The following is a 23,714-nucleotide window of genomic DNA, read 5'->3' as shown; positions in this document are numbered from 1 at the left end:
CTGCAAAACATCTTCCACCACATTCAGAACAGGAGGTATAGCTAAAGGCCTATGCTGGGGTAAAAACAAGAATTCCCTAAGCCTCTTCCTGGAATCAGAGAAATCTTGGCCTTCCCATTTAAAATGTTCCCTCATGGAATGCAGAGTCTCTGAAAATGAAAAATCCTCAGGAGGAGAAGCTGAAGGAGTAGAATCATCCACATCAGAATCAGAATAAGGAGGGTACTCCTGCAAGTCTTCAGCCGAAGACTCAGAAGCCTCCGAACACTGCTCAAAGCTCTCAAACTCAGGTTCCACCCTAGGCCTCTTATCAGGAGGGGGCATAGAACCTCTAATCATAGTAATCAAATCCTCTGCCATTTTAAGCATATGTTTCTTAGGCAAAGATCCTGAAGAGCTAGGAGAAACCCCCACTGAAGTTAAACCTGGCCTGCCTCTCAAAGAAGCCTTGGAAACAGAAGGGGAGGCTCTAACCACCTTAGGAAGAGAGGGAAGAACAGCCACCTGAGAAGCCCCTTCAGCCTGGCCTACCTCCTGAGAGGACACATCCTGTAACAGTAAAGTCTCTCCCTGAGACTCCAAAGAAACTCCTGGCAGAACCTCCGGCTCCACTGAGCCCTCTAAAGAACAAACGTCCGGGACTGTCGGTTCTTCCACTCTAGGCTTTGCTGCTTTGTCCTTGCGCTTTTTGGAAGCGTCGGAGCATCCGACGGCATTTTATAATTACAATGCTTCCCAAAAACTAACCTGGCACAGTCTAACCTTCTCTTAATAGTGCGTTTGTTAAATCTAGCACAAGAGCGGCATCCAACAACGTCGTGCTCAGGCCCTAAACAAGGTATACACAAGGTATGGTAATCCCTATGAGGTATCTGTTTCCCACAAGAAATACAGTTATTCACTTTTTCTGACATCCGGTTAAATACTGAGGCAAGAAAAAACCAAAATATTCCCAACGGGTACTTAGCCAACTTTGATTCGGTCTGAAACTCCGACTTCAGAAAATTTCAGAACGCCAACCTGCACTCGCAAAACTGCTTCTGCATCGGACCATGCGGCAAAAAAAGACTGAGGATATGACGTCGGTCATGCGCATTAGTACCCTGACGTCCTGACGTCAGACTAATGCGCCCTGACCGACGTCAGCCATATACTTTGGTATTCGGGCCGACTGGGACAGCGGACTACCCAATGGTTAGGACTGCAGCAATGTGGAATGAAGAACATCAAGCTATGCATCTTGAAGGAAACAGCATTACACAGATGTCATGCCAAAGTCCAAACTAGCACTGAAGTGTCTATCTGAAGTAGAAATACATTTCATACAGTTGCTAAACTGCTCGAAAAACAGCTTTTGTAGAAAGAAGCAGATAAAATGCACAATGTAACACACAAACGTTTATTTGACCTATACCTGCTAATATTTAATTGAAGTTAAGTCAAATGCAGTCATCAAGCCATTTTAATGTAGTGTATTCTCATTGTACAAAAATAAAATAATCTCTTAACAATTTGATTGTATCAATCCTCTAACAAGTGAGGGGACTTTATGTTATATACAGCTTTTATCAAAATCCTTAAAACTTGTCAACTGTACACAAATGCAACAGATGTTTTTCTTTTACATCTTAAGATAAAAGAAAATTATCTTGGTAAAATACAATTCAGTATAATACAAAATGCAGGCTGTACTGAGTTATCTGTTAGTAGGAAGTAAAGATATGACCATTCCCTAAATTTATTCCAGGCATTATAATTAAGCACGACTAAGATGAACATGTAATCTAATGGAATGTTTTCAGAACATGATATAGTAAACCCTTCTAATGTCACTATCAAGGAGGGATAAGGTCAACGTATGGTATAAACACAAAACCAGGGTGGGGCTACTATCTGAAAGCAAATTCACAAAAACGTAACTAGTGTATGCTGTGGTGATAAGTTAAAATAGTGTGACAAATTTAAGAATGCTGTCCAACACAGCAGTTAGCTTAGAATATGTAACGCATCTAATTTAAAGATAGTGTGACAAACTTAACAATGCTATCTAACCCAGCAGTCAGCTTAGAATGTGTAACACATCTAATTTAAAGTAATTAAAAAATAACCATTCGCTCTGCCCATCTTAGCTCCCTCATCCATCTCTGTTATCATACGATCATGTTGATTCCTATGCTGTAATTACACAGATATAGCAGTAACTAACATGTGAATATTTTGTTCTGTTTAGCAACATACAACAATCTAAAAATAGGCAAGACCTTCCAAACATTTCCATATCAAGGAAAAATTCAAGCAGTTTATCTAATTGCTGTGTCAGCACCATGCACAGGCTTCAATATAACATCATTTGTTTCATTAAAATGTTTTAAACAATAAGATTTTTAAAAATAAAGACATCTTAACAGTAAAAATATTCCTTCTTGGTGCAAAGATTTCAGCCCTGACTGTGCTGTAGACAGACAGTTTGGCAGCCCAGGGAGACAAGTCTAATGAGGAAAAAATACACAGTGGCCAGTTCCATTTCTTCGGGGGTTCGCATCACAGAAGAGACCAAGGGCCAAATCTGGGTAAACACTGTATCCAGAACTAACAGGGAATACACAGCAGAATACTTGTGAAGTGTGACACATGTGCAAGCATCCAAACACCTTATTCACATGCGCATCCACAGACAGAAAACAAGTTGTTCAGATGTACACCAATAAAATGCCATTCTGGTGCTTACATGATGGCTTAGATTGTCAAATGGGTCCTTACTCCAAACACACACACACACACACACACACACACACACACACACACACACACACACACACACACACACACACACACACACACACACACACACACACACACAGCAATACTTCTTGTGGAAGTTTAATGAAAATGACTCAAGAATATCTAGTCAGCAGCAAATTGAGTGGCCAGAGACAATGATGTGTCCCCAACCACTCCCCCATTAAAAAAAGCAAATTTCAATGTTCAGTTTAAAGTTTTACAGCGTATACATAACTAAAGGTGACAGGTTTCTAAAAATATTAATGGCATACTAAACATGCATGTCATATGCCATACCAACCTACAGCATTTAAGGGGTTCCTCACTCTTTGTCAATTTACTGAAACATTATTAGCATGTTTAAATTATTTGCACTCAGATGTCTTAACAACTTTAATCTGGCTCAAACATTTCATATAAAGGGCCAGTTGCTTAGAATATTCCATACTAAAACTACCTGCACAAAGGAGGCATTGGTAAAATGATTTGGATTCTGAACAATGCATATTGATGGTGTACAGGCTTGCTTCCTGTAAGGAGAAAGTCATTTCCTGGGGACTGCTGATTATATCTCGACAAGTAGTTTTATGGTAGATACAGTCCATCTTCTATACTCTATCGAGGTCAAAATTGAGGTTTGTATCACTGGTTAGTCAGATATAAAAACAAAGAGTAAAAAACAAGGACAACTGCCAGAACCGCTGCAATAACGATGATCACATCCTAAAAAGGTAAAGGAGAAAAAAACATTAGGGCTTCTGTTCGCAAAAAGCTACATTTGGGACTAAACAGGCACTGCAAATTTTTATACTGTAAGCTCACTTTTACTGAAACCTATGTTTTTTTTATTTTCTGCAAACATCTTTATTAAACTTTCACATATGACAAAGGCAATTTATAATGCACACAATAGTGAATTTATTATATACCCTAGAACATGCAACATGTAACACCATACCACATTAAGTGGGTTAGAAATGACTCAAGTTCAGCTTATTAAGGTGCTTGTATCCAAGTAGTAATACAATTTAAAAACACATGGAAATAAATGTTACAACACATCAGTGACCAATACGCACTAGTACTAAAACAGCATTACAGAAGGTTTATGTAATGTTATAAGATGGGTTGCAAACTGGCTCAAGGACAGAACCCTCAGGGTTAGAGTTGCTGGTGCCATGTCAGACTCCAAGCCGGTCACAAGCGGTGTCCCACAGGGCTCAGTCCTGGGCCCCCTCTCGGCATCTACTTTTCAGAAGTGCAGGCAAACATAGGAGGATTGTGGCTGACAAAGTTTGCAGATGACTGCAAACTGGGCGCCATAGTTGAAAATCCATCAGACACAGATATCCTTCAGAGAGGTCTCATAGAAACGGATAACTGGTGCCAGAGCCATGGCCTTAAGCTAAACGCCAAAAAATGTATAGTCATACCCTTTGGTAAAAACAAGGTAACCCCAAGTTACCACATAGGTGGCAATCCATTAAGCACTTATCAGGGACCTGGGGACCCAAGTTGACAGTAACCTTTCTTTTGACACTCACATTGCCAAAGTGGTTAGGAGGACCTTCTACACTGCCCACCTGATTATGAAGGGATTCACATCCAGATCAAGGGAGGTCATTGTTCCCCTGTACTCTTCACTTATCAGACCAATGATTGAGTACAATGCCCCATTCGGAATGTATCTTACCCGACACCTGCAGCAATTGGAAAGACCCCAAAAGTTCCTCACCAAAAGGATAAAGGGGCTCAAAAATATGCCATATGCTGCCCGACTGAAGAAACTCCAGCTCTATTCAGTCGCATACTGTCTGCTCAGAGGTGACCTGTGCCTGACATACAAGGCCATGTCCAACCCGAATTAATGGACATGCTCCACCTCAAAAAATCCAAATCCACCAGAGCCACAAGAGCAAGAGACTTAAACCTCAACACGGATATAAATAGGACGTGCTGGAGGGACAGATTCATCACCCAGAGACTCCCTATGCTGTGGAACAGAATCCCGGTCCATGTGAGACAGAGCACCTCGCTGGCTCTGTTCAAGAGGAATCTTGACCAGTGGATGGGAGATCGTAGGTTTACCCCTGGGATCATCTCTGTATCACTGCTGGACAGAGGCACGGCAAACTAATGGGTATAGTATTCTTCAACCTAAGGGGTGGTGAAAGCCACACAACTCTGGCTAGGCTTATAAATGCCCTAGGGCAGATAGCCTAGTATGAACCTATGAACCTATAAGCTATGGTAAATATGAGCTCCTTAAGATACGGTGGATTCATATCATGTAGGGCTAACTAAACAAACAGCAAAATGTTAAAGATAATGCAAAATGATCTGGCAGCAAGTGTAGGCTCTGCAGATGTGGGATAATATGCAAGCAAACTGAAGTACTTGTTCATAGGTTAATACTAGGATATTGACCCCAGGGGGCCTTTTTAAAGCCTATCCATTCTTCCCAAGGTGAGAATTAAACCTTGTACATTATGTCTGCAAGGTCCACACCTTAACTATTATGCCAATGCCCAAACCCAAAACTTTTTGTCATAGGAAAGTACTAGACTAGCTTCTCTTCTGGGCCACATTAAGCCTGGCAAACTTCCTTTCCAGTAGTGAGAATCAAACTCTGTACTTTATGCCTGTGAGTTAAATATCTTGACCATTATGCCTACCTTCAACACCTGTGGAATTCTAAATTAACTCAAAGTGATCAAATTCTCTGTGAGGTAGCCATTCCCCCCAGGTACAAAGAAATGCATAAATCAATGGGGGTAAAACACACACTAACAAAAAACGCTGTTCAGAAGGAAGGAGGAGCTTGATATGAATATTCTGTGCCTTGTAATAAGCTGTGCTATTAACACAAACTCATGAAATCAATTTTGGCAGTGTATCAATAAACACTGTTTTACACTTATGTGGTTCTTTGTTTTTGTCACAGTACACGATAACTACATGAACTGAAACCCATACCATAAGCTTTATTTCAGACACGTACAGATTCCTGCATCCTTCTGCAGGAAAGTGACCATCACATTTAGTCATGCTCAGAATAAAAGATCCCAGTTTCAAATGAATGCAAAACTTTTTAAATAAAATGTAATCTAGAAAAAGCGCAGTCTTTGGTACCTTTCAATAAAGCCTGTGTTTAGCAATCTAATTATATTTAGCCAGGCATAATTCACTAAGTTTATGATGTGTTTTTAGGGGTGGCTTGAGGTCACATTCATACTAAATTTTGGTTAGGACACTGGGAAGCCTCCCCTGTTCTGTAAGAAGTATGGAATTTCAGTAACAAGTTGTGCAATATCTTGCAGAAAATATGAGGGAAAGGCTCATTTGTATTCCAAATGCCCAATAATACAAAAAGACATAGGGTAGGTTTTAAATGACAAGAGATCTAGAAAACTTAGAATCTGCTTAAAATCTGGAATTATATGGGGAGTCCGTGATGAAAATGAGCAGAATAGCTCCTGCACGTATGTAAATTGCTACGCAATGAGAATGAAAGTAACCATATTAATTACACTGGAGGGTGAGAAAGCCACGAATGCCCTAGCAAAGAAAAATCCAGTAGTGAAGCTACATGTGAAAGTAGTATGAATTATAATAAAACACACAATTCTGCAATAAAGTAAGGAAACAGATGTGGCCATTGGAATCAGATGAAGGTAAAAATAAGGCTACAGAAAACAGGATTTTAGGATGACACAGTACAGTATAGAAAAAAAACCCCAAAGAATGCAGTAAACAGTATAGAAAAGGGAAGAGATTGGTGTACATATTGTTGTGGTAGAAGGAAATAGAATTAAAAATGGCATAAAAAGATTTTGACTATGAAAGACGACATATATAGACATATATTCCCAAAACAGGAGGCAGTATACATGCCGACGTTAAAATGTAAACAATTTAATATATATAAGCGCTTTCGCGTTGTGTATCACAACGCTTCTTCAGATATTAAAATAAGTTAAAATCATGGCACATCTTTTAAATATAACTAAATCACCAATCGGCTGCTTTTTCAGAAAACATCACAAATAATGTAAAATTGCAATCAAAACATTTAAATCACCACTGTAATCATTATAAAACTTGGCACACCTTCATTTTTGTCATTGCTTCACAAATGCAATCTAAAAGCTACTAAACACTGCTGAAGCTTCGTTGTACGTATGTTTATTTTACTCTGCCTTGCTATCTCGGAATATATTTTATTATTCCATTTTCTGACCTCTCATATTACACATTAAGTATAAATAAAACATGGGCAACTTCTGTCTTACTAATTTTACCTTCAGAAGGAGCAATCAAAGTCTGTGAACGCAGAGCTTATACATATTCAAATGAGTCCTGTTTTAAATAACGTGATTTTATTTGAACATTGCTTTTATGGCAGTTCCTAGGAGCCAGAAACATTTACATCGCTTCCCCCCTTTTTTACAAAATCTAACAGATAATGGCTGCTCCCAGACCTACGTCTCCAGTCCTACTCAGCACTGTTGCCATTTAATGATTTAAAACCTCATTTACATTTCTCTTATTTTTCTTAAAATAAGCCAGCTGCCTTTGCTGTGCCAGTGTCTTCTATTAAAATATATATATTTAATTCAGATACTATAATACATGAACAATTTTCTTCACTTCAGCAGGGTGTGCTGTTGATACACTCAACACAAGCAAACTTCACAAATAACATTTTCAGCACAAGCTTTTGTACAGATCAGTTGGATGCACAAATGACACACACTTACAACATTCCAGCTAAATGTGCTGACACAAAGTCATACATCCTCTGCCCTACTTCTCCCTAGTATGGCTGGCAGTACATCCTATCATCACCCCCCCCCCCCCCGAAGACTCAAGCTAGCTTTTCAACTGACCCTTGAGAAACATGGCTTGAGAGAAATAAGCCTATCTGAGAATATATTACCCCATTCCCTGTCTTGAGATTCCATCTGCCTTTGCATTGCTGACCCCCACTACAGTGTTGCACTGTCATATCACATGCCTGCACACCTAGGCTCCACCACAGTAACTTGTGATTTTACTTGCTGGCTCCCTGTAGTCATAGATCATTCTCAGACTCCTTCTACCTCCTATTGCAAATACTTAGCACAAGGGCCTCCTTCCTGTCATGGTAGGGCTTCATCTTGTAAACATGGTATAATCTGTGCCCCTGCTTTCTGCCTAGCAGTTCTACCATGTAGTTGACATCACTGACCTCCCTTACCACTTTGAAGGGTCCCTTCCCAAGCTGCCTGCAGTTTATTGTGTCTGACAGGAATATGAACCATCACCTGCTGCCCCACAGTATACTCTCTGGCTCAAGCATTCCTGTCATACCAGACCTTTTTCTGCTGTTTGGCTCCTGCCAGGTTCTCCTGGGCCAAGCCCATGAGCTCCCTAAGCCTTGCCTGAGGTTTAGGACATATGCCACAATAGACTCCTTATGGGATTCACACTCATCATGAATCAAATCTAGAGGTCCCCTCACCATATGCCCATACAGCAACTTAAAGGGTGAAAAACCTGTGGATTCCTGGGGTCCCTCTCTGTAAGCAAACAGATGGAGCAAATATTTGTCCCACTCTCTCAAACTGGTCTGAAAATGCCTGTAACATGGTCTTCAGTGTAGCGTTTAACCTCTTCACAAGACCATTACTCTGGGGGTGGTAGGGTGTTGTCTTTAGGTGCTTCATCCCACAGACAAGCCAGCAGGTCTGACATAAAATTGGCACCTCTGTCAGTCAGTATTTCTCTTGGAAAACCTACCCTGCTGAAAATCTCTAGCAAAACATTTGCCACCTTTTCTGCCTTGATGGAGGACAGAGCCATCACCTCAGAGTATCTAGTAGCATAATCTACTACCGCTAGGATATACTTCCTCCCTGTGATACTTGGGTACTAAGAGGCCCCACAATACCCATAGCTACCCTCTGAAATGGCGCCTCTATCACAGGCAAAGGCATCAAAAGAGCTTTGACCTTGTCTCCTGCCTTGCCTATTTTCTGGCACTTCTCACAGGTCCTGCAGTACCCGGTTACATCCTTGGAAATCCCAGGCCAATAAATATTCTGTATAATTGGTACACTTTATGCCCATATGACCTGCAAAGGGAAAGCCATGGGCTATGGCTAGAAGTGCCAGATGGTTGGCTCTGGGCACTATCAACTGCTGTATTACCTCATGTTCTAGTCCTTCCTCAGGTGTCCACTTTCTATACAGTAACCTATGTTCCTGTATAGAGTCTCCTTTTCCTTGAAAATCAGGTGCCTCCCTAGCTAACTCCCTCAAGCCTTGTAATGTAGGGTCTGACAGCTGGGCCTGTCTCAACTCTCTCTTGGTAACTCTTCCCAGCTCCCCTTCCACACAAAGTCTTGTATCCTCGGACAGCGATGTCTCACTGCCAAGCCTGGGTACTACTACTCACCTCTGCCCTTGCAGTCTCTCTATCCAAGGGAACGTCAGTACCCACCAGCAGCTGTGGCTCACCTTCAGTCTCACTGTTACAGCGTAGCTCCCATGCTGGAGTAGCTAGATCACCAGTCCTTGTTTCATTTGTGCGATCTGGATGCCCCCCCCCCCCCGGCTACCAGACCCACATGCCTGTCTCCAAGCCTGACTGCATGTCACGGCATGTACACAAGGTACTGCATTTTCAAAATCATTCCCTATCAAGACATCTGCAGGGAGATCCTCAAACACATCTACCCACTTGCATCCTTTTCCACCCTCCCAATCAAGCTGAACCCTGGTCAAAGGCATATGGAATGGAATCCCTCTTAATGCTTTGACTGGAATGGCCTGCCTAAGCAAATACTGCTCCTCTTTAACCATTGCAGGCTTCACAAATCGAATTTTGGGCTCCTAAAAACAGAGGTGGCTAACTTCTCGGCACCCATGCAAATGGAGAATAGTTGCAATAACCGCCAAATCATACACCAATGCACTGTAAGAACACGTACACAAATGCATGGATCAATAGAACTGAGATGCTCTCCTCCAAAAAAGGAAGGCAATCTGGTGGTCCCCTGCCATAAATAAACTCTACAACAGAAGGAGGAAACTCATGTGGAATAAGATGAAGTCCCAAGACTGGAAAAACTCAGCCTCAACAAAAAGTAGAGATCCCACCTCAAATCCTCTAAAGCTAGCTATGAAAACAGAATTGCAACAGATAGTAAAGACAACCACAAGGCCTCCTTTAGTTATGTAAAGAATCTCCAGATTTGCTCTGAGCTACAGCACAATGGCACCTCCTATACTGAGCCAACAGATACTGCTAATATACTAGCTGACAGATTCAGTGCCAACTTCACCCCCCCCCCCCAAAAAGGACCAATCACAATACTAGTAGATTGCCATGAACCCAGTATTACTGCAGCACAGGTTAAAACAGCACTGTTCAAGGCCAAGAATACAGCCTCTATGGGACCTGACAATATCCCTGGCTGTGTTCTACATGAACTACAGAGCGAACTGGCAACTCACCTGTGTGCCCTGTTCAATCACAGCTTCACCTCAGGTTTTGTCTCTAGCGAATGGTGCACTGCTACAGTCATCCCTCTCCACAAAGGAGGAACGACTACAGACCCTGGGAACTATTGCCCCATTAGCCAAACGAGTCTCATATGCAAAGCTATGGAACACATCATTATGGACCTAATAAACAACGATATAGGGAATCTCCAAATTCTGGATCCCACACAGTTTGGTTTGTGAAGGGTAGATCATGCCTGCTCAACTTGGTCGACTTCTTTGAGTCAGTCACCAAAGCTGTGGATGAAGGCAAGGTGGTTCATACAGCCTTCCTTGATCTGGCCAAGGCCTTTGATACCATTCCCCACTCAGGAATCATAGAAAAATGCACTAAGTTAGGCATCAGCCCCTATATCACTAGGTGGGTTGCAAACTGGCTCACAGATAGAACCCACAATGTGAAAGTAGCTGACTCCAAGTAAAACTGCTGACTAGTCACAAGTGCAGTCCCACAGGGTTCGGTCCTGAGTCTCTCCTGTTCTCTGAAGTCCAGGCCAACACGAAGGGACTCTGGCTGACAAAGTTCTCAGACGATTGCAAGTTGGGAGCTATTAACTCCCTAAATGATGCTGACATCCTACAGAATGGCCTCAGAGACCAACGACTGGTGTCAGAACCATGGTCTTAAACTCAATGCCAAAAAATGTGTTGTCATCCCCTTTGGGAAGAACCTGTTTCTCATGAATTACCACACTGATGGTAGTCCACTGAACACAAGGTGTTATAAGAGATCTGGGAACACAGGCTGACAGCAACATCTCTTTTGATCACCACAATGCCACTGTGGTCAGACAGTCCTTCTATGTGGCACATCTCATTACTAAGGGTTTTGCATCAAGGAAGAAAAGGTCATGGTCTCACTCTACTCTTCCCTCATTAGGCCAATCATCGAGTATAATGCCCCATTTGGCATGTACCTCACTAGACAGGTGCAACAACTGGAGAGGCCGCAAAAGTACCTCACAAAGAGGATGCTAGGCCTTAAACACTTGTCCTATATGGACAGACTAAAAAAACTCCAACTATTCTCAATCTCATATCGCGTACTTAGAGGTGATCTCTGCTTGAATTACAAAGCCATGTCTGACTCAGCTCTGTTAGAAATGCTACATCTAAAGAAATCCCAATCCCTCCGCACCACATGCTCCAGAGACCTCAACCTCATTACCACAATCAACAGAACGTACTGGAGGGACAGATTCATAACTCAGAGACTGCCAATGCTATGGAATACATTTCCCCAAACATGTTAAGCACAGCATCTAGCTGACCCTTTTCAAGAGAAATCTTGATGCGTGGATGGGAAATCGAAAATTCCCCCTGGGGATAACTCCTGTGGCTCTACTTGGCAGAGACACTGGGAACTAAGGTTGGGTGGCATGATGCCAGGGTAATCCTATGGCTAGGCTTTTAAAGGCCCCAGGGCCATTAGCCTAATACACACCTATGAACCTATATCAGAGGCTGTCTCTCTCTTGGCAGTAGCCTGTTTTCCATCTACCAAAATCAGATATAAACTCTGCCGGTAGTTTTGTACTCCTGTCTCCAGACAACTTACCACTGGCCCTCTGTTATACCCACTTGCTGACTCCCCCACCTTTTGTTCCCCACCTTGCCTCTGTGAGCATCTATATCCTACAGGGCCCCACTGGTTGCATTTGAAACATTTAACTCTGGATCCTGGCTGTGTACCTGAACTAGTGGCTTCTCCTGTTACTGGCGGACTCTGTTGGGGTGGTTTAGGCTCCTTACCATGGGTTCCCTTATATCCATTTGCAGTACTGGATATCCCTTTCCTGTACAGTGATGCCCTACTTAGGTATAGGTCTCCTTTTTCCCCCCAACTCGTCTGTAGAGTTGCATTCCATGTCTGCCACGCAGATTTTCATATCCTCAGGCAAAGTGCTAAGGGCTTGTTCACTCACCAAAAGGTCTGCCAGCCCTTGAAAAATGGTGACCTGACACCCATTCACCCACCTATGAAAACAAGTGCTTAGTTCAGCAATATAATCACATACTCTTTCATCTGCCTTGCGTCTATGGTCACAAAACCTTTTTCTGTACACCTCAGGTGCTAAATTACAACATACTAATAAACAGTGCTCAACTTTCTCATAATCTAAACAATCAGTATCAGACAATTTAGAAACAGTTACAGCTTTACCGTGGAGTAAGGGGATGAGGAAATGTACTCAGAGCCCTTGGTCAACATTATACTGTTTGCATACTTTTTCAAATAAATGAATACTTTTTCAAATAAATGAATAAAACTATCAAAATTATCACCTTCTTGGTACTGAGGAAGAAGTTTACTGACCTTTATTGCTTCTGGGGTAGTGTTACTCCCCTCCCCTCCCTATTACCTCTGACACCTTGGAGAAGAATCAGCATTTCCTTTTCATTCTGCATTTGCCTCTCATTTTCTTTGGATTCCAAGCACCGCAGTCTCTCTGCTGATTCTACTTCCAATCATATGGCCTCCAGTTCAAGTCTCTAACTCCAGATGGACTAAGCCCTCTGAGGAAAAGTTGAAATGCCCTATTTCTGAGAACCGCAAATTCCCATCACCAAACTGGTTATCCTCCTGGTTGATGGTTTGTGCTGCAGCCATGGTTAAGGCTGCAATCATTTCCCCTTTAGTCAGGTTGACATGCTCCAGTCCTTTGGGTTGGCACATCTCAGCCAACTGGTTCCTTGTCAGCTTGCCATAATCCTCTGCTGACATTCTTACCTGCTCTCCCTGACTAACTAAGCTAACAAAAAGTAAATAAATAAAACTATTGTGATATGAAACTCTGAAAGGCTACTCTGTGGCTGCTTGAGAGTACAAACACCTTCTTTGCAGACTACTGCTTACAGGCTACAGGAATTCAAAATCCACACTACCGCTCAACATGTGAGCATATGATGACCCCACCACTGCCAACCAATAAAAATGTGATGTCCACCACTTCTGCCAGTATATGATTGGCACCACTATGTGTTGTCCCCGTGCTGGGCAAGTAATCAAAGAGCCTGAATCCTCACCACTGACACTGGAGAGGGACATGCATTTGGAATACAAATGGATACACTCAGTATTTTCAGATGCAGACCTCTCTACAGCAAGAATAATTTCCCTTAAGAGCACACAGGAAACACACATAGCCCAGGGTCTGGATGTCTCTACATATGTTTCCCTCCAGGTCCCCAATAAGACTTCTCACTGGTACAGCTGTAAGTTTACGCCCTCAGGCAAGTGTCCAAGCCAAGTCCTCCAGCAGAATCTCTGTAAAGTCAGTGCTTCGTGTCCCTGCTCCAAGTAGCTGACACACACACACACACACACACACACACACACACACACACACACACACACACACACACACACACACACACGCACACACACCTGGGAAAGGCTGGCACAGATTTATTAGCTATGCCCCCCTCTGCCCAGACTATAAGGTAGATTCACTGCCACCAGACACTTCACAATCAGCTACTCTAAGACCCTTAACAAAGGGTGTCCAATTATACTATGCAATATTAATACTAAAACAAATGGTAGTAGTTCACCAAAATGACTAGGCCTTTTGTCACCAAATCAATATAAATACTCTCAAAGGTTAGATACGCTCTACAAGAACCAGCCACAATAAAAGTATTAAATATATTTAATAATAAATAATAAAAGTACATGAAAATACTGAATAAAAATTCATAGTAAACCACAGAAAATATTGAAAACAACATTGATGGACAGACTCATATAAATAAAGAAAATCTATCTCTAAACTCAGCTTCACTATATTCCTGACTAAATTGAAGAGAATTTACTCTTCATTAATAACTTACTTGGGCAAGGCAAGATGAAATACATGAGTAGTCTTTCTATTCAGGCTCCCAAACAGAATACTCTATACTTTGCGATTACTCCCTGCAAAATATAATATCAAAGACGACTTGCAGAATGAACTTATCCGGTCACCTGACTCTAGGTTCTCACAATATCTCATCTTGAAGTCTGAGACAGGACTTCAACAGACTGCTACAATACACATTTAGAGCTTTTATGGCAGAGTCTAGGATCCTGAAACATTTACACTTCCCCGCTTCTTACAAAAGCTAACAGATAATGACTGCTCCTAGACCTACTGGTCCTAGTCAGCACTTTTGGGATGCCTTTCAATGATTTAAAAGTTCATTTACATTTCCCTTATTTTTCTTAAAATAAGCCAGCTGGTTGTGCCAGTGTCCTCTACTAAAACATATATATGTAATTCAGATGGTATAATACATGAACATTTCTCTATACTTCAGCAGGGTGCAATGTGGATACATTCAACACAATTAACACAAGCAAAGCCCACAAATAAATTTTAATCACAAGCATCTGTACAAATCAGTTTGATATACAAATAGCATATAATTATTTACAAAATCCCACCTAGCTGTGCTGGCACAAGCCATACACCCAATGCGCTACTTCTACCTGATATGGCTGGCTGTACCTCCTATCATCACAGTGGTCTTCACTATTTATTGGGAGAGGGGGTCTAAAGGGATGTTGCTAATTATTTTGGTTGTTGGCAGTTATGGACTTAAATTAGAAAGGTGGTGATTCTAACAAGGGGTGGTTACTGTTAGAGGGAGCTCTGTGGGAGTGAGAGTCTGTCTAAGGGATAGTGGAGAATTCTTCTTGGAAGATTTTAGGTGTAAGAAAGCCAGTGGAAGTCGGGATGGTGTCATTGCGCAGTATATATATATATATATATATATATATATATATATATATATATATATATATATATATAGATAGATATAGATATAAAGATACAAAGACATACAGATATGGTTATAACTATATTTATCTATATCTATACAGACAGACACACACACACACACACACACACACACACACACACACACACACACACACACACACACACACACACACACACGCACATCTTGATATTTCTATCTACCACTGATGCTGTTTACCAGAATTTCTTTTGATTAAGGAGTTTGTTTTGGGAGCTAGTGAGGAGGTAGCTTTATGTCACCTAGGGGCTTGCTTGGCAAGGTATCTTAACAGTGTGAAGTGGCTGTGGTTTTCTGGGATGATTTTTTGGTAGTGCCTCTAGCCTTGTATAGGCATATTAGTTCTGTGATTTGTTATATGTCGTAGTATAAAGTCTGGGGATCAGCAGAAAATGAGTAACATCAAATTTAAATTAAGTAGGAAGTGAGTAAGTCTATTTCGAGGGTTAAACATTATTTGGAGACATACAGCTATCTGTGTTTGTATTAAGTTAACAGGTTTTCATAGTGTTCTGGGCATTTATTTTGATGTTTTTATTAAAACAAATGTCTTGTAAAATGTGACATACTTTCCAATGTTGATGATAAGAAAAAAATGGTTAAAGGAGTAACCTGCCAAACATTAATTCATGCATGTATCACAAAAGCTGGAAATAGAAACTTATAAAAGCTGCTGTATATAATGACTTTTTACCATAATCTCAACACTTTCCACATTATCTTGGAATGTGAAAATGTGAATGGTCTAAAGACAATGAATAAATAAGGTATTGATGGGTTTACTCATTTTCTAAATTAACAGTACTTTTTTTTATATTTTACATGTTTACGGTCATACTGTTATTAGTTATCTGAATATCACCATCAGCAAGGATGACAATGATAGAAGACTTAACTAGGAATATATTTCAAAGCCCTATATATTCGAACAGTTTATAACATTAAAGTAGTTGTCATCCTGACTTTCAAAAGAGGGGGATTGTTAAAGGTCGGGCAGTTAGACTAATGAAGTTGGTTACTTTTTCCCTTGAATGTGACAAAACTTATATGTATGTTTACCCATAGGGTGTGTCCCTTGGACTTGGTTCTTGATATTTGATGAAGTCATGTCCAAAAGGGAAAAGTGTATTTTTCCCTATTTTGTGACAAGAAGGTCCCAAAGAAATGTTTGCTTCCAATAAAAGGGTTACATCTAGGTACATCACCTCTTTTGTCACAAAATGCACAGTAGATCACACTGATATTTTTGAGGTACTAAAAAGTAACTGGATGCTTTTCTCTTGTTTTGGGAAGTAGACAGGAATTATTGGTGATGTACTCCAGTTAGTAGTCAGAAGGAGCAAATCCCTTAAACAGTTTTTTGAAAGTGATGATACTTTCTCTATGTCCCTTACAAATAAGAAAAATGGGTCTTTCAGGTGTGGTGCTTGTTCGATGTGTAAGATTGTGTATGAGGCTGATGGGATCTGTATTAATGGTCATCATCTTAGGTCCTTCTATTACTGTAATTGTAACACAAGGGGTGTTATATAAATTGCTTTATGCTCTGAATACAGTTCCTTCTATGTGGGTAAAATGTAATAGAGATTAGGGGATCAGATATACGAACACACCTTGGATATTGGAAACAAGAACGTAAACAATGCTCTGTTTAAGCATATCTTGGAATATCCTACTCACAAGTTTTTATTTTTTGGTTTGGACATTGTTCACAGAGACATCGTACAGGCTATTGTTTTGATTTCTGATTGTTCTTATGTAGATATGAATATTTCCTAATATGCACACACTCCTAGAATCTTATGTATGATACTTCTTAACCTCCTCTTGTTAGAATGAAAATCATGTCTACATGTATAACTTCTGTGTTACTATCCGTTGACTTTATTTTTATCTTTACTTTTAATTATATATATTTTTTGTAATGATTGTTATCAATTGTATTATTTCTGGAGCTTTTTTCCTCGGGTCTCCCTGAAAATGAGCTCCTGGCTCACCTAGACTAACCTGGTTAACAAATGTCAATAAATAAATAGATAATTATTCATGGTGAGCCGTGGGAGGATTTGATTGAATTCAATGAGTTAAAATGGCAAATTTGCTTGAATTCTTTTACATCCCCTGATCTTAATGACAATATGTCTATTAGTGTATTAAAATTGTGTCCTTATTTAGTGTAACCTTGTCATGTGATGGGGAGGGACTTTTAAATAGTTAGATTTTTCTATTTTTTGTATTCTGAAGAAGTGTTGTTGATACATACAGATAAAAGTGCTCAATTTTATTAAACACTTTCAGCTAAGAACTGTGTGCCTTCTGTTTTTCCTACCTAGGTTTTTTGGATTTAGTTTTATTGGTTCTTGGTGTTATGTTGTGTCCTGTGGTGGGAAGTTCTGCTTGTCAGTGTGTTGGCTGATGCTTTGGACTTACCAGACTGTATTGGACTGCTTACTCAGCTTGTACAACAAATGTCCCAACAAGTGTTACCTTCAAATGGTGATAACAATGCTATTCCTATTTCTGTCATTACCAGTATTCCACCAGGGCAAGGTTCACCTGCATTTTTGAACAGTCAACTTAGTGAAATACAGGTTAACAACAATAATGGGTGTTTCAATGGTGAGTCAGAGCAAACTAGTGGTGTTTCGGTCATGGACTGACTTAACAAAATCATTTCTTTTTCTGGAGTGACTCCCAACACCGGTCACACTGTTCAGCAGTCTTTGAAACAGTTGGAGAATATTCTTACTAAGTCCAGGAAACTGCAGCTTGAGAACTGTTATTTCAAAGAATGTCTAAAAAATAAGGTTGTGCCAAAGGGCTTAAGGTGTTGGAAGTTCCCTAATGGTCTTGTCTCTGGTTCTCCTTTACACATTGAGCTTGCTGAGTTTTTTGACTGCTGGGGTTATGTCCTACTCGAAATTTTAATTAAACACAACCAATGGACTATTGAACAGCTGATGGCCACAGCCACTGATTTGGCCAACGTATTAAACAGGATCTTGCTTTTCCATGTAACATTGGGGATTACTAGAACATTTTTTTTTAAATGTGGAGAAAGTGGCTGAACAGGATAGACGTTGATAAAAAAGAAATTAGAGAGGGATCGTTTGGCTTATATGCATGGAACAGCATACCCTAGACCAAAGGGTTTTGAGACCCAGGGGAATCCAAAAACTGTTTTGAGTAGAGGGAACAGAGGCACTTAAAACAGTTGATGATGAAGAGTTTTGCCCTTTAAGAGCGCTCCCTCCCAGATGTTCAGAAAGGATAAAGAACAAGTAGAATCACCAGGAAATGAGGCAAGAACACTGGGAGAATCACTGGAGTTATTCCAGATGTGGTCAGAACAACAGAAAGAACTGAGTTATTCTGCAGCTTTCAGTTTTGTGGATTCCTTGGAAAATACAGGCCTAAGTCTGGTACACAACACCACAGGTGACTATTTTGTATGACTTTACTTTTAATAGTTATGGAATTGAACACGCAGACCTTTTGCGTAAAGGTCTTAATTTTGTACCTACAACTCGTTCAAACATTTTTGATTTAGTTATTGACCTGAGGTTGTTTTTGGGAAAAGTAAGTCTTGGTTGCTGTTTTATGACAACAACATTAGTGAGTTTTGACCCAACTCTTTGATTAGAAAGAGTCTTTTCAACCCACCCCTACCTTTGCCTTTGTTTGAGAAGCACTGTGAGTTTGAGTTTCGTAATATTTTAGTTAAGAACAAAAAACAAAATTGTTGGAAGTTAACCGACACTGAATTTAAATTACTGAAATCTCTATGTCAGTACAAACAGGTGCGAGTGGTGAAACCAGGCAAAGTGTGTGGGGGGGGGGGGTAAGAACTGTGTGTCTTCTGTTTTCTCACCTGTGTTGTTTGGATTTGGAATAATTAATTATCATAAGAAATGTAGAGTGCAAATAGCAATGCTACAGCAGAGACATTTGGAAAAAAATTAGCATATGAATTTGATAAAGAAGGGATTTTAGGATGGATATTCTGCAGACTATCAGGGACAAAGGAAAAGAGGAGTACTTGTATTAATGGCTAGAGGAGCTCCGGTAGTGATAGAAGAGGAAAACAAAAAGATTAATGGCAGATTTGTGGTAGCAAGTAGCTACTGACAAAGGATGAGTATTGTGCCAGCATGAATTTATATTACACCTAAAACTGCTAGAAAAAACAAAGCTACAAGCTAACAGCACAACTAGCTACACCCAGGTTGTAACAGATAGCCCAAAAAACAAAAAGGAGTTTTTTTTTTTTTTTTTGAAAGGGAGAAGAAAAAAGGAGGAGAGCCTCTAACTTAAATGGTGACTCCCCCAATAAGAGAGACTCTAACTTAAATGGCTATCCCAGAAAGGGTGGGGGAAAGGAAGAAGAACCCTCTTAATTTAAAAGGTCTCGCAGAGAAAAGCAAGGCCTAAGGAGACAACGGCCAAAAAAAAAAACCCACAATAAGCAGAGGAAGGGGTCATTAGACTAATAGGGACAGTATGCACTCTAACGAGTCAAAACAACAACAAAACCTTGAGAAGGATAACGATAAAGTGAATAAAATCACAAAGTACTTAGCCTGAGCCAGTAGTCGCAGTCTCGATGCTGCAAGCGGCAAACGAGATCTAAGTAGCTACCTCTAGGCATGTTGGAATAGGGGTTAGCCTTGAGCCAGTAAAAGCTCTCGAGCTATAGTAAATTATCCGTGTCGGAGCAGAGGATCGGCTCCGAACCCAACCAGCAAGAAAGTACAGTTGTGTACCTACCATAAATGTAGATGTTCAAGTGTATTCACTGTTGCAGTCATTACACTTGGGTTATCCTGCTGGCAGGCTACCCGCAGTCAGCCCGAATTCCAAAGTCCTGGTCCGGCGTCGGTTGCTGTCGCCTCTTCCCTGATGTCAGTGCACCAGGGGTATTTAAGATGCAGCCGATGCCATTTTCTTCAGTTTTTCTTGCCCCAGATGTCAGGTGCCCCCAAGAAGGTAGGCAATACATATTGCGTATAAAAACATACAGTAAAATAAAAACAATACCTTCATCTACAAGCAAAAACACCACATAGGTTGTATAGGATAGAGAAGCATAGATAAGTCCCAGCAAAGAAAGGGGGATGGAAGGTGGGTAACCTGGACTGCAACAGTGAATACACTCGAACATCTACATTTATGGTAGGTACACAACTGTACTATGTTCATCGTGTTTCACTGTTGCAGTCATCACACTTGGGTTGAATCCCAAAGCTGAGGTAGGGTGTCTGAGTCTAAATAGGATTAGGAGTGGTTATGAGGCCCTGCAGACCTGCAGTGGTAAAGCCTGCTCTGGATTTAGAGTAAAGAGGTAAGTGATAACGCTTGGTAAAAGTGTGCACTGAACTCCAAGTTGCAGCCTCCAAAATCTCCTTGGTTGGTACTCCACTGAGAAAGGCTGCTGAAGAGGCTGCTGCCCTGGTAGAATGCAGCCTAATATTTTTAGGCACTGACTTGCCATGTTGTGCATAGCAGAAACGAATACAGTGTCCTATCCATTTTGAAACAGTCTGCTTTGAGACAGCCTTTCCTTGTGATCCTGCAGCATATGCTACAAACAGTTGCTCAGTTTTTCTGAAAGCTTTTGTTTTGTCTAAGTAGAAGCGTAGCTGCCTGTGTATGTCCAAAGAGTGCAGAAGTCTCTCCCCTTTATTCTGGGGATATGGATAAAATGTTGGCAAATGAATGGTTTGGTTAAGAGCTACACTGGATACTACCTTTGGCATAAATGTTGGGTTTGTCCTTTGAGAAACCCTGTCCGGATGAAAAATGATAAAAGGTTCCACTGCCATTAATGCCTGTAACTCTGAGACTCTTCTTGCTGAAGTTATTGCTAGGAGCAGAGCAGTTTTCCATGATAGGAATTTTATATCAGCTTTATTGGCTGGCTCAAAAGGAGGCAGTGTGAGCTTTTCTAAGACAAAGTTGAGGTCCCATGTAGGTATCGGTGTTCTCCTTGGGGGTCTTATGTTTTTGCCCCTCTGAGGTACTGGTCTTAGTAGTGAATGAGAGAAAATAGGAGGTTCCATACTGTAATGAGCTGAAATGGTAGACGCATGGATCTTAATTGATGAGAAGGATAGGCCTTTGTCCAGCATCTCAGTTAGGTATTGTAAAATCTGAGGAATGTTTGGAACAAGTGGTTCAAGTCCTTGTGCCTGGTTCCAAGCACAGAATCTCTTCCATTTTTCTGCATAAGATTTCCTGGTGCTGGGCCTCTTGGCTTCCAAAATGACATCCATAACAGCTTTAGAGAGAGATGTGTTCTGAGTGGCTATATTATCCGCCATGCAGCCAGATTTAAGGTTCTGAGTTGGCTGTGCAGGATCTGATTGTTTTGTTGAGTCAGAAGATTAGGAATTTGAGGTAAAGTCCAGGCTGGGCCTTGAGACAAGCTCTTTAGGATTGGGTATCAGTGCTGGCGTGGCCAGTCTGGGGCAATCAGTATAATTTTTGCCTTCTCTTGTCTGACTTTTAGGAGCACCTTGAGAAGGAGAGGCAGTGGTGGAAAGGCATAAACTGTTAGGGTTTTCCAGCTGAATGACGGAGCATCCACTTTCCATGCTTGTGAGTGATAAGTCCTTGTGCAGAATCTCTGTAGTTGGCAGTTGTGAGGGGAGGCAAAAAGATCTATGTCTGGGCATCCCTATTTCCTTGTTATCATGCTGAAGACCTGTGGATTTAGTTTCCACTCGCGAGGGTCCATGAGGTTTCTGCTTAGTTCGTCTGCCAGAGTATTTTTCTTTCCTGGCCGGAATTGTGCATGTAGATGTACTTGGTAGGTCAGTGCTGTGTTCCATAAAGTCATGGCTTGGCCTGCAGAGGGGGTAGGAATGTGTGCCCCCTTGCTTGTTTATGTACCACATAACTGTAGTATTGTCCATCTTTAGTAATAGTTGTCCTGGATGTAGTAGATCCTTGAAGGCTGTCAGGGCATTCTGTACAGCTAGCATCTTTTTTTGATTGATGTGAAGATGCGCATTTGGTCTGCGGGCCACGTGCCCTGAATACATTTTCCTGCCATGTGTGCCCCCCAGGCATAATCCTATGCATCTGTTAGTGTCTGCCTGGCTGTGGGTACAGTGAAAGGCTGTCCCTTGTTGTGGTGACAGACCAGTGCCCACCATCGAATCTCCTGTTGCAGGCAGGGAATCAGAGTTATTATTGTTTCCAGGCTGTGGCAATGTTGAGTCCAAACACTTTTTAGATACCATTGTAGCTTCCTCATATGCAGTCTTGCATATGGAATTAGCAGGATGCAGGATGTCATGAAGCCCAAAGCCTGCAGAATTTTTCTTGCAGGTAGCTGGGTTTTTGTTGCCATCATTTGAAAGTAATGAGTCAGTTGCCTTTGCTTGTCTGGCGTGAGATAAGCCATCTGGGCAGTTGTATTTAAGCTTGCACCCAGGAATATTATTTCTTGAGAGGGGCACTAGTTTTGATTTCTTTTCGTTTACTGTGTACCCTAGGCAAATTAGTAATCTTTTTACAAATGCCAGATGCTTTAGTAATGTCCTTGCTCTCTGCTTGAATAAGGCAGTCGTCCAAGTAGGGATATATTTGTATTCCTTTTTGTCTGCAGTATGCAATTACTGGTGCCAGGCATTTTGTGAAGACCCTGGGCGCAGTAGATAAGCTAAAGGGCAGTGCAGAGAATTGGTAATGCATTGAGCCAGCTATGAATCTGAGGTATCTTCTGCAAGATTGTCTGATTGGGACATGCAGGTATGCCTCTTTGAGGTCTAAAGTAACTAGCCAAGCCTTCTTACCCAGCATGGGTAGAAGTTGCTGCAGTGTCAACATTATGAATTTTGGAACATCCAGGAAAGTATTTAGAATTGACAGGTTCAATATTGGTTTCCAGGCTTTGTCCTTTCTGGGTAACAAGAAAAGTCTTGAGTAAAATCCTTGCCCCTGTTCTTCTTGTGGTACTTTTTGAATAGCTCTCATGTCCACAAGAGCAGAAATTTGTTTTTGTGCCTCTGCCCATTGATTTTGTGGCAGGTCTGGCATACCTTTTGGCCTTGGTAGGGTGTTAAAGTAGAACCTGTAACTCTGAGAAACAATATTCAGTACCCATTTGTCCTGGGTGATGCTGTGCCAATTTTGTGAAAAAAGTGCTAGTTTTCCCCTAAGGGAGCAGCCAAAAGATAAGTGCTTGGCATTTGTAGAGGGAAGTCATTGGGACTGTTTCCTATAAGGTTGTGATTTGTCTTCTCCGCCTTTGGTGGCTGAAGCACCCCATTGTTTAGGTCTGTATGAGCCTTGGGGCTGAGATCTGCCTCTTGGGCGTCTGTATCTGCCCTCTTTGTGACACTGGAAAGGACCAGTTTTTAGAAGGCCAGTTCCTACTAAATCTAGGTGGCTGAACCTGTAAGAAATCCTTTACTGTCTGCATTGATTTTGCTTTATCCTCCATTTTCTTTAACACCTCCTCTGCCTTAACACCAAACAAAGTATCATGCTGTAATGGAGCATCCAATAATTTTGCTTTAACATAATCAGATAAACTTTGTTCTTTTAACCAAGCATGCCTTCGAATGACAGAACCTGTA

General features: G+C 41.1%; 1 protein-coding gene across 1 annotated transcript in view; it reads right to left on the bottom strand.

Annotated features, from left to right (window-relative positions):
- Positions 1-1,385: 1,385 nt before the first annotated feature.
- Positions 1,386-23,714, bottom strand: part of TRIQK (triple QxxK/R motif containing) — a 196,425-nt gene continuing 174,096 nt past the window's right edge. The window contains exon 4 of the mRNA XM_044065456.1: positions 1,386-3,504. Coding sequence (XP_043921391.1) covers positions 3,424-3,504 — 81 coding nt within the window. The 3' untranslated portion in view covers positions 1,386-3,423. The remainder of the gene's footprint in view (positions 3,505-23,714) is intronic.

This window comes from Protopterus annectens, chromosome 3.part0 (assembly GCF_019279795.1).
Source record: "Protopterus annectens isolate FY-2018-M chromosome 3.part0, PAN1.0, whole genome shotgun sequence".
Lineage (NCBI taxonomy): Eukaryota > Metazoa > Chordata > Ceratodontiformes > Protopteridae > Protopterus > Protopterus annectens.
Note: the sequence above shows the minus strand (reverse complement) of the source record. Positions and strands in the feature narration are given on the sequence as shown.